At 32.4% G+C, this 11,640-nt stretch overlaps 1 protein-coding gene across 1 annotated transcript; it reads left to right on the forward strand.

The window, feature by feature from the left end:
- The first annotated feature begins 225 nt into the window (after window positions 1-225).
- On the forward strand, window positions 226-2,813 carry LOC139529037 (basal cell adhesion molecule-like). Its single transcript, XM_071325272.1, has 4 exons — window positions 226-352; window positions 1,317-1,592; window positions 1,987-2,037; window positions 2,707-2,813. The coding sequence occupies exons 1-4, from the start codon at window positions 274-276 to the stop codon at window positions 2,811-2,813; spliced, it is 513 nt and encodes a 170-aa protein (XP_071181373.1). The 5' UTR covers window positions 226-273.
- Window positions 2,814-11,640: the final 8,827 nt, after the last annotated feature.

Consider the following 11,640-nt stretch of genomic DNA (forward strand, 5'->3'; position numbering starts at 1 on the left):
GGACTTCTTGGGAATGTAGATACCTATCTGACGTGCTCATTCTCCCCAGGAAAGGGGGAACAGATTTTTAGTGTTCAAATCATTGCAAAAAAAATTACGGAAGATTTTGAGAAAAAGAACATAATTGCAATATTTAAACACGGGACAGCGGCAAAGCTACAACGATCCGGAGGATATCTTGATGGAAGAGTAACACTGACAAATATAACAAATACGTCACATAACGCAACATTAAAATTTCATATACTAGAATTGATAGATGAAAAGGATTATATGTGTAAATGGTTCTACAATGATATGGAAGGTGCTATGCAAAATGTTAATTCTAATGCAACTAGAATTTTAGTTAAAGGTATGGTTTTCTCACGACGTATTTAAGTCAATTCACGATGTCATTCAAACTTCTTTATATCAATACGAGTAAGTATTGTATTGAATATATTTTATATAAAGATTGACATCTTACTAAATAGGTTCCATGGTTTGAAAGCCTGACACTATGCACTGGTTCCAAGAGCAATTCAGAATACACAATATTATTTGTTTTAAAGCTGATAGTTCCTTCATTTTATCTTACACTAGTTTATCTCTTAAATTGTGTATACTCAATAATCAAGGCTTGGGAGAAGATTGTCTCTTTTGTCGTATTGTTGAGAAAGTGTTAAGAAATAATTATTGCCTTGTTAAACAAAGATATCCCCCAAAAATAATTTTACAGTTTCTATGATAGGATAGCTTATATAATTCTCGCGGATAATTTGAATATGTCCTGAAACTTTTATAGAAAATATAATCAAGGACAATGTAAAGTTATTCTATTTTCTATAAAAGATTATTCAGACGATTTTTATATATTTCATACACTGGTGCCTACAGAACAACCAGTATCATGTCAATAATTTGTACTGCAAAAGATTAAGGAAATTTTTTTCGTTTAGGGTAAAACTTAACAAGCTGTTGTTTTGTAAACAGTTTTAGTTCGCACATGCTTATCTTTTAAATAATGACAGGCTTTACAAAGGATGACTCGGAAATTCTTCAAACCCAATTAAAGCATGAACATTCTTTCCCTACTTATCAACTGAAAATCTCTTTAAAATTTCGATTAATGAATCGATTGGTGTTTAAAGTACAGAGGGGAACTTTTGCAACCAATATATCAACGAGAAGGTATTATTTCTATTTGAAAATGAACTCTGCATGTCACTAGACATTGCTGATTCGGATTTATAAGATACTTACCAACAACGTATAAACAGGCGGCCACAATTAGTTTTACCCGATATCACTATTTGTAATTTCTTAAACAATTGCAGTTCCAGTAGGAGATGTTCACATCAACAACCAACCAAACCAAAGACAATATGACAGAATGACAGACAGCATAACCTTGACCTGCAAAGCAAGTGGAGATCCTGAACCAGAATACAAATGGTTTAAAGAGAACAATAATGAAACCATGATCTCTGGAACAAATCTCTATGTCATTGAAGATGTTACACGAAACAATAGTGGAGTATACATCTGTGAAGTGCACAATATTATAGATAATGTAATTTACACAAATTCAAATTCAGTGAAAATAGATATAGGTAACTTAACTACGTGTATAACATTTTTGTGTTTTTAGTGACTTAGATGTGCTCAGTTACACGATAAATACCCGACTACGATGTTTTCGATTACAAGAGCTGTGGTGTATCCAATAAACCCCAATTTGTTTTGTTATGTAATGTTATGACGTTGTCCAGGGGAGCACGTGCATTCGTGACTGTTTCAATTTATCCGGAAGTATATCAATATCAGAATGCCTTGCTATTGTCGCGTGCCAATAAAAAAGACTGCTTCTTATAAAACAGTTAAGCTTTTAAACGTTAAACATATCAATCACTTATTACACAATATCATACATTTAAACTGAATATGTGTCCTCTATTTAAAATACAATTTTAATTTGTATTATTTCATTTTTTATCATGTTCACAGTTGATGAAATGCTGCTATTACCAAATCCAGCTCCGTCATCGAATTCTTCAGGTATTTAAATAAACTACATTAAACTTTGGTTATGCGTTGAACTTTTTTCTGCTGATGGATTAAAGCAGTAAATTAAGAATGATATAAACCTTGATAAATACAAATTTAGAAATTCATACTGGACAAATAGAAATATTTAAAGTTCTAGCATCATGTTGCACTTCTGAGATCACATTGGCCATGCTATATTTTCCCTGTTTTCTTTTTTTTATGACTTATGACTCATATTGTGAAATAAAAAGTGAACAGACAACTCTATACTATATATAAAACAATGATCACTCAAACAGTCAGATGGATTGATACAAAAGAGCTCAAGTAATTGTGTTAGCATTTATTGTAAAAGGACAAGACACGATTAAAAACATGGCAAACAGATATTATTTGCAGAAAGCAATAGTAGGGCATCGTGAAGGGCAACATTAGAACATAATTGCTTGAGCTACGACAATAATCGGAAGCACTTGGAGGAATTTAAATTGGATATGTTTTGACGATATCTGATTTTAAGGATCAGTTTGAGCATTATTGGCATGTTACGTTGAGGTTGACACCATCGGTGAGAGAAAAAAAAAGTTCAATAGTGGTACATATATATTTATTCATAATCCGTATTGATAAATTTAGACACATCCGCCTTAATTTAACAATTTGTACATTTTATTGTAGAACATTCAGCATATGCGGTTCCGGTAATCCTAGTCCTTGTAGTTGTTGTCATTGTCAGCTTTTTCGCTGTTAGAAAGCTTCTTGGTAATCGACCAACAAAGGAGTAAGTATAATTAGAATGTTTTGTTTCTGATCCTGCATAAACTTCGGAAAGAGAAAGCATTTATTGAGCTATTTGAAGACTCATGTGTGTTCTATTGTTGATATTGGATAAAATGATGTTTCTTAAATGTCTTACCATGGAAAGATAAGGGAAGTACTAACCTGGAAACGCTTAATGATTTATTTTATTGCTGTTAAGAAACTAAACAATGTGTATATTAGTAATGCATTCTTTTATATTTAATCATGACAACCTGATTAAACAACTCTATTATTACGAATTGTTAGTACATTCCTTGAAATGAATGGCGTTTTAAAAAGAGCTTAGTATAATTTTGCAAAATTATGCATTTTATATATCTTTAAATATGAATAATCACAAAACATTTGTATCAATTCATTCTTATTGAACCAGATTTATTTGGCTATACTTTTTCATATGTACTTTATTTCATATGTACAAATGACAAAGCCATGGGACATATATTTGCAAGCCATATGACATAGAAAAAGACAACGGAAGTGACCATGCGCAAACATGATTTGTCTATTTTCCATATTTTTTAATATAAAAGTATAAATAACCATATTTTTTTGGAGTCAGGGTCAAGTGAACTTTTAAATAAAACCGGAAGTGACATTTTTCATACTGGAAGTAGCAAATTATCTCCTTTATTACAAACATAAGTGTATAAAAACTAAGATGTTTGGAATCGGAGTACAACTAGCTATCATTTGTCAATAGAAATTACATTTTATGCAGAAATAACATATTTTCATATCAAAATATATCATTTTAGGTGGCGCAACCTTCAATTGTTCTCTGAACAGTTGGTTTCTAATTATTTTTTTTTCCACCAAATTTGCTTTCTTGCGCTGTACATTTGTTTCAAAATATATCACTTAGTTTTTGTATACAATATCATACAGTCTATAGATACACCTTAGAAAATGGCCCTGTTTAACCGAACACTTTTCTTTTTATTTCGAATGGCTGTCCCGAGACTCTATATAAGAGTTTTTTCCTTTCATGCATTTGATGTGAGTGCTATTCATTTTTAACTGGTAAACAATAATATAAGTGATAAAGACCTAAGGTCTTTTGATTTGAGGTCCTTGGTCATATTCTTAATTTAGATTTTGGCATATTTTCACTACTTTTCAAAACCATATAAGAACTCTGCAACATATTTCAACTTTATTATAAGTTGTGACATGTCGTAACACATACATTTTGGTTGAAAAAGTACACAAACATTAAATTGGAGTTTTTCCCCTTCTCATTTTTAAAAGTATGCGTATGGCAACATAACTAATTCACCATATAAAATAAAGACCTAGTATCTTTTGATTTAAGGTCCTGGGTTTATGACCGTAAAAGATAAAAAAAAGTACATTAATTCCAAATCTTTCGCGAACAAAAGCTACGAATTGCTATGTTCCATGTTCTTAAAAATATAGTTTTATAACTAGTACTTATAAACAATTGTACATCAAACATTTCACTATAACTAAGAATGAAAAAGCAAATGTCTTGCTATCAAATCTGAAGGTTTTCTGTTTCTGTTAAAAGGTCAATGTCTGAAATGCGCCTCGGTAGCACTTCATTTGTAAATTCATAATGCTTATGAAATACTGTGTTGTCTTTTATTTAAAAAAAACACATAATTGACATTTATTAAATGCAAGTGATGATCACATTTTTTACCAGAATCATAGCCGTGCAATGTTTGATTTTTACTTATACATATAACAACCATTAACTGATAGAATTAGTCAGATAATCACGAAATAAAATCTGTTTTTGGTCAAAAGACAAATTTGAATTCAGTTGTATCCTAATTTTCCAATTTGCTTTAAAGGGAAAATTCGCGATTTTTTACTTATGGTTTGAATATGTTCATTATGACATAATAAACATATTCAAACCATATGACATAATATATATATATATTCACAAAGTTTTATCGCTATATGTGCAGCAATAAAGGAGAAATTCAATAATTAATGAAAAAATATTAACAACTTCCTGTAGGTCGTGACGTTTTCTCCTGGTTTTTGCATGCCGGGATTTAAAATACAATCATTAAAAGTCTTGGTTTTTAATGATATTTTAACGTAATCGTAAGCGCGCCGATGACTTATGCTTCATCTAATAACCAGCCGATAATAAGAAGATAAAACGCACAGACGTGCAATTGCACATATTCATGAGATAAATTTTCTATGTTAAACGTATATATCAGAATTAATTTTTTAGACAACACAAAAAGTTATAAATTTATTTTTAATTAATGCATTTTCGGACTGATAAGGTGAACAAATTAAAACACAATAATCTGTAAAGACAATATGTTGGTGTACTCTTATTGACCTTTTACTGTCTCTGCTATGTCAGGTTTATACGATGTGTGTATTCACGGTTCTGTGGCAATACTCGTAGATGGCTTGTTGAAAGGTAAATTGTTATTTGCACTGCGGTATTTAACCACGCCTCTAGGGCACACCTTGCCAGATGTGACTGTCTATTTGGATCAGTGGGTTATAAAACAAGGGAGCATTTAATACACACATTTAAAATACATATTCAAGTTAGTGACAAATGAAAATAGATCGCCGTGGAATTATTTAATTATATTTGGTGCTATTATTTATTTGAATTCAAATAAATTAATTAACTAAGAAAGAAACAATTTTCGGTTAAAGACGAGAAACTTAATTCATGTGTCAGAATGAAATGATATACACCTCTTGTCCTTGATTTATGTCTCATAAAAAAGGGGAACTTAGAAATTAGAAATAGCTTTACCAAAGCATTTTGATTGTCTTTATCAGGCAAAAAAATGTACGAGAACACTTACATTTAGACTTTGGAACCCATGTATTAATTAATATCTGAAGATAACTCTACCGAAGCGGAATATAATATGTACGAATAAGGAAAAAATACTTTTGTTTTTAAATCTTTGCACATTAATGACTAATTATTGTTATCTATTGTTCATTTAATTACTTAATTAGTACCTAAAATATGTTTACCGCTTGGCATTAAATCTCGGTGTGGTGAGAAACGATTATTACATATAGATTATATTATTTGGATGAGCAATTGAGCTAGCCTATAAAAGCACATTAATTAGTTAACATATATTTGGGACCAAAGGATATTAACTTTGATAATTCAATTAACTTATTCACAAATTTTTCACTTATGATTTGTGCGTGCTTGTTTCTATAGGACAGTGTACATGTATATTTGGTCCAAAAAATAAAATCATAACTAAACATGTCTTGTTCGGAGAATGATAGTACTAACAATGGTTCCAGTCCGTCAAGAGAGGCAGCTTTTGACGAGTATGGTCAATTTAGGTACGTACTAGAGCCAGAGTATACCGAAGAAGAGCTCCATGAAATGGAAGCTGCAGAAAGTTCCCGAAATCAAGATATCCTTAGCAACCCTTGCCAGTTTAACACAGATTGGTGTTCGTGTACTAAATGCATAGTTATGCCGTTATTGACGGAATGTCTTTGTTGCCACGAATTTACTCTCTTTGATGGTAATATTGAATCGGGTGAATGCATTAGTGACAATATCGATTTCAGAACTGTTTGTCTGAACCCGGTTGTTCTTGAAACCAGCTATATTCAATTCAAAATATTTTATTGTTCAAGTATCAAATGTACGTTTAAACAAAGGGATTGGACAAAAGGCAGCTATATAAGTTTTTTGAGGTACAAGCGCCATAGAGGGAGAGCTCCAGACGTACTAACTCACAGCCAAAGCCGACTAATGGCTTATCGTCAGTTTGTTTGCTGGGTCAGAAAAGGGCAACAACTTGGCAAGAGAAACAGAGTGACTATTCCAGCTCGAAAAATTACGAATAGATATTCTTTTCAAGTGTGAAAAACGTCAACCAAATTCATTCATAATCGGGAACGTCCTTATTCAAATAGTCTTCGTCTCACAACGTATAATACTATAGCTATTTGACCAACGATGTTTAAAAACAAAAGACAACGAATTTAATGTCATCTTTCCCTATTTTTGAATGTAATGATAAGTCTGTTCAACTGGCAAGAATACCCCTAAAACGGACAAGCAGTTTTTTCTTTAAATTGCTGTCATTGAATATCAAGAAAGAAAAGAAATCCCGAAATTGATTTGACACTTTAATACTCAATAGTTTTCCTAGAAAATATTCACATCCCTTGGGGATTATTAGTGTACGTCCAGTTGCATATATATTACATGAATGTCGGAACAATTGTGATAATGACGAATTTCTTCCTTTATTCGAGAACAATCTAATTGATATATAAATCTGTGATTTTACTATGTTCATAACTTCGATGAACCAAATCAAGTTATATATCGACCTGTATTTAAATCAAATTTGTTCTCTTCTTCTTCTTCTTCTTCTTCTTCTTCTTCTTCTTCTTCTTCTTCTTCTTCTTCTTCTTCTTCTTCTTCTTCTTTATAGTTTTGGTATACAATAGTCTATCGAATTCGTTGATTACATACTGTTGGCATACGTGGACTAGTCTATTTACAAAACTTTTACCCCAATTTACACAAAATGTATGTTTCTTTCTTATGTTCAATGTATACATGTATATATTTTAAATTGCGCTATAGTTCCGTAACTTTCTATCCAGGCGTATAAACAAATCGTCGACAAGTGCGTACATTTTTTAAATCAATATTTCTGGTATGTTCCAATCTGTCCTTTACTATTGACAACAAGTATATATTACATTTTCCCAAATTCACCCTTGGAAAAAATATGTAAATAGATTTTTATTTCTTCAAATCTTTTTTTTGGGGGGTATTATTTATATTTTTATAAATAATATTCTTTACACCAGAAATGTTATTTATAAACAAGCGTATGAGTTAAGTAATGACTAGTATATTTTATCACTTTCGGACACGCAAGACAGAGATGTATATTACACACCTGATAACGATGCATGAACTTGCAAGCCTGACAGGAAATCACTTGAATACCTGGACGTGTCACCTCACACCCCTCACAATACCTTTGGGAGTAATACCTTTAGCCATGCTGGTGATCAGATGAGGGAAGATCCGAATTTATTAGAATAAAGTTTATTACTTTAAAGAATTATGAACGAATTAGATTTTCGAAAACAATTTTCACGGAACACTTATTTAAGATTTTAACTTTGACTTTTTTAACTAATTCCAATATTAACAGTTTAAAAATAACAGACTATGAATATTTAAAAAAAATAAGAATATTTTCCGTATCAAGTTAGTTAGTCAGATAAAACAACCGTACGATTGACAAGATATCGACACGCAATTACGACTACATCGGCTAATGTAGTTTTGGTCCTTTGTGGTTTATAGACATATCGTGATTATTAATCGTAGAAGATGACAAAATGGCGGAACGGAGAGAATTGATACTCAAAATTTAAAATCGATGGTGATCTCTTATCCAGCGGAATAAAACTTTAATATCTATAAATTTGAGAATTTTTATACAGAATGGACATAATATCAATTTTTTTATTTTTTTGCGAAGTTTCCCTTTAAATAGAAGGATCACCTTTAAGAACAAATATAAAAAGAGATTTCTGCAGCTGTCAGAGTTTTATTATGACATTTTAACATTTAGAAAAAACAAAGAAAGTAGATTGAAAAATATGGTTGACTGCTTCAACAGAAGACATGGTTCTGATAAAAACCCAAGTTACGCAGTCGTTGTCAAACAAGAACCAGGTGATGTCAGTAATGGACCGAAAGAAAATGAAAATATCTGCAAAAACAAGTATGTAAAATATACAAGCTAGCATATATTATTTCAATTAATATAATAAGACTCATAGACTAATAGCTTTCTATGCTTAATTCTGCGCTATTAAGCATTTATATATATTTCTTCTTAGATGCGTATCCCTTATTTTACATAAGGTTCCAAGAAGAATGTTAGTACAAAAAATGCTCTTCTGATCATCAAGCTTAATTTGTCATAAAATTTCAATAATTTTTTACTTATATTTATAAACAAAATCGTTGAACAAGATTTTAAAGATAATCAGTAAGCTACCATCTCATATTTACATAAATATTTACGTATTTACAAAGAAACAGCTATGAGCAGGAACTATTTTGTTTATACCAATGTACCTAAATATTACCAGGAAGAAGTCATTTATTTGCTTTCATTATATTGCCTTTTTATTGTCATGAACCTCATTTCTTTTTTTGTTTTGTCATTTTTGGAGTTAAGATACCGTAGCCCATGTGTGTTAATAAGGCCGGCTCAATTTATTGTAATCCGACATGCGATCGCACATTGATAGGTTATCGTGATTATCGGAACAAGGGACAAGGCGTGTTATTTATATAGTAATAGTAATGTTATATTTGACCATTATTATTATTTATATATCTATATATCGGCCACCGAAAGCTTTATTTTAGTGAAGCCCAGGTGGTCGTGTGGTCTAGCGGGACGGCTGCAGTGCAAGCGATTGGTGTCACGATATCTCAGTAGCATGGTTTGAATCCCGGCGTGGGAAGAACTAAAAATTAGCGCAAGCAAATTTACAGATCTAACATTGTTGGGTTGATGTTTAGACGAGTTGTATATACATTATGTACACAGCCATGTATCACCATCATTGCTGGTGATCCGATGGATAAATCTGTTGTAGAGTTGTCACTGACTCAGACGTACTTATAAATATAATTATTTTCTGTGACTGTATCTTGCATTAATTTGTAGGATCCTTTACTATAGATAATTGAGCTGATCTGTAACAATAACATCTCCATGCCTTATATATCATGTACTGTAGTACGACGCTAGATTAGAACATACGAGGAAAGGTAACACACGGCCACCGAAAGCTTTATTTTAGTGAAGCCCAGGTGGTCGTGTGGTGTAGCGGGACGGCTGCAGTGCAGGCGATTTGTTGTCACGATATATCAGTAGCATGGGTTAGAATCCCGGCGAGGGAAGAACAAAAAAGGACTAGGCCCGATAAGGGCCGATTTTGGTCTCAAATTTCAGGTTCATCGAACGAAAGATTTTGGACACTTTTAAACACTGAAGTGTCTATTTAAATTGAATCGATAAGTTAATGTACAAGATTTCAACTGATTTAGTCATTAAAAACGCTTCGATTCAAGCTTGAATATAGAAAATCTATCAAATATGCCACAAAACGTCACTTTTCAGATGTTTTTTGTCAAAAATGAAAGTGGCCGCATCCGTGTTCATCCTCAACCTTTATATATGTTATGTATTACCACCACATACAACTTACATTTCAATATTATAAATGAACACGAATGTGGCCACTTTCATTTTATACGGAAACCGTCTAAAATTTAACTAAAATGCTCAAATTTTGAAGATTTCAGTAATTTAGCATGACTTAATAATGCTAGTACCCGATATATGTGCATTGTATTGTAAAATGCAGCCCATATTTATGTAGCAGAAGCATTCTAATTTCCAGTAAATGGCCAAAAGATTACATTTTTATATTTTTGTAAAACTGCTATATTTTTGGGCCAAAAAGGGGTCTTACTGAACCTACTCCTTTGCGAAAGCAAATTTACAGATCTAACATTGTTGGGTTGATGTTTTGACGAGTTGTATATATATATATATATATATATATATTTAGCTGATCTGTAACAATAACATCTTCATACCTTCTATATCATGTACTGTAGTACGCCGCTAGATTAAAACTGACGAGGAAAGGTAACACACGGCCAGCGAAAGCGCTTTTAATGAGAGCCCAGGTGGTCGTGTGGTCTAGCGGGACGGCTGCAGTGCAGGCGATTTGGTGTCACGATATCACAGTAGCATGGGTTCGAATCCCGGCGAGGGAAGAACCAAAAATTTGCGAAAGCAAATTTACAGATCTAACATTGTTGGGTTGATGTTTAGACGAGTTGTATATACATTATGTACACAGCCATGTATCACCATCATTGATGTCGATCCGATGGATACATCTGTTGTAGAGTTGTCACTGACTCAGACGTACTTATAAATATAATTATTTTCTGTAACTGAATCTTGCATTAATTTGTAGGATCCTTTACTATAGATAATTGAGCTGATCTGTAACAATAACATCTCCATGCCTTATATATCATGTACTGTAGTACGACGCTAGATTAGAACATACGAGGAAAGGTAACACACGGCCACCGAAAGCTTTATTTTAGTGAAGCCCAGGTGGTCGTGTGGTGTAGCGGGACGGCTGCAGTGCAGGCGATTTGTTGTCACGATATATCAGTAGCATGGGTTCGAATCCCGGCGAGGGAAGAACAAAAAAGGACTAGGCCCGATAAGGGCCTATTTTGGTCTCAAATTTCAGGTTCATCGAACGAAAGATTTTGGCCACTTTTAAACACTGAAGTGTCTATTTAAATTGATTCGATAAGTTAATGTACAAGATTTCAACTGATTTAGTCATTAAAAACGCTTCGATTCAAGCTTGAATATAGAAAATCTATCAAATATGCCACAAAACGTCACTTTTCAGATGGTTTTTGTCAAAAATGAAAGTGGCCGCATCCGTGTTCATCCTCAACCTTTATATATGTTATGTATTACCACCAAATACAATTTACATTTCAATATTATAAATGAACACGAATGCGGCCACTTTCATTTTATACGGAAACCGTCTAAAATTTAACTAAAATGCTCAAATTTTGAAGATTTCAGTAATTTAGCATGACTTAATAATGCTAGTACCCGATATATGTGCATTGTATTGTAAAATGCAGCCCATATTTATGTAGCAGAAGCATTCTAATTTCCAGTAAATGGC

This window comes from Mytilus edulis, chromosome 6, assembly GCF_963676685.1.
Source record: "Mytilus edulis chromosome 6, xbMytEdul2.2, whole genome shotgun sequence".
NCBI lineage: Eukaryota > Metazoa > Mollusca > Bivalvia > Mytilida > Mytilidae > Mytilus > Mytilus edulis.

Excerpts from the sequence above, each read along its gene's own strand:
- LOC139529037 (XM_071325272.1), top strand. The coding sequence starts at position 274 with ATGTGTAAATGGTTCTACAATGATATGGAAGGTGCTATGCAAAATGTT. Across the intron at positions 353-1,316 it reads AACTAGAATTTTAGTTAAAG|TTCCAGTAGGAGATGTTCAC; the intron begins GTATGGTTTTCT and ends AAACAATTGCAG. Across the intron at positions 2,038-2,706 it reads TCCGTCATCGAATTCTTCAG|AACATTCAGCATATGCGGTT; the intron begins GTATTTAAATAA and ends ATTTTATTGTAG.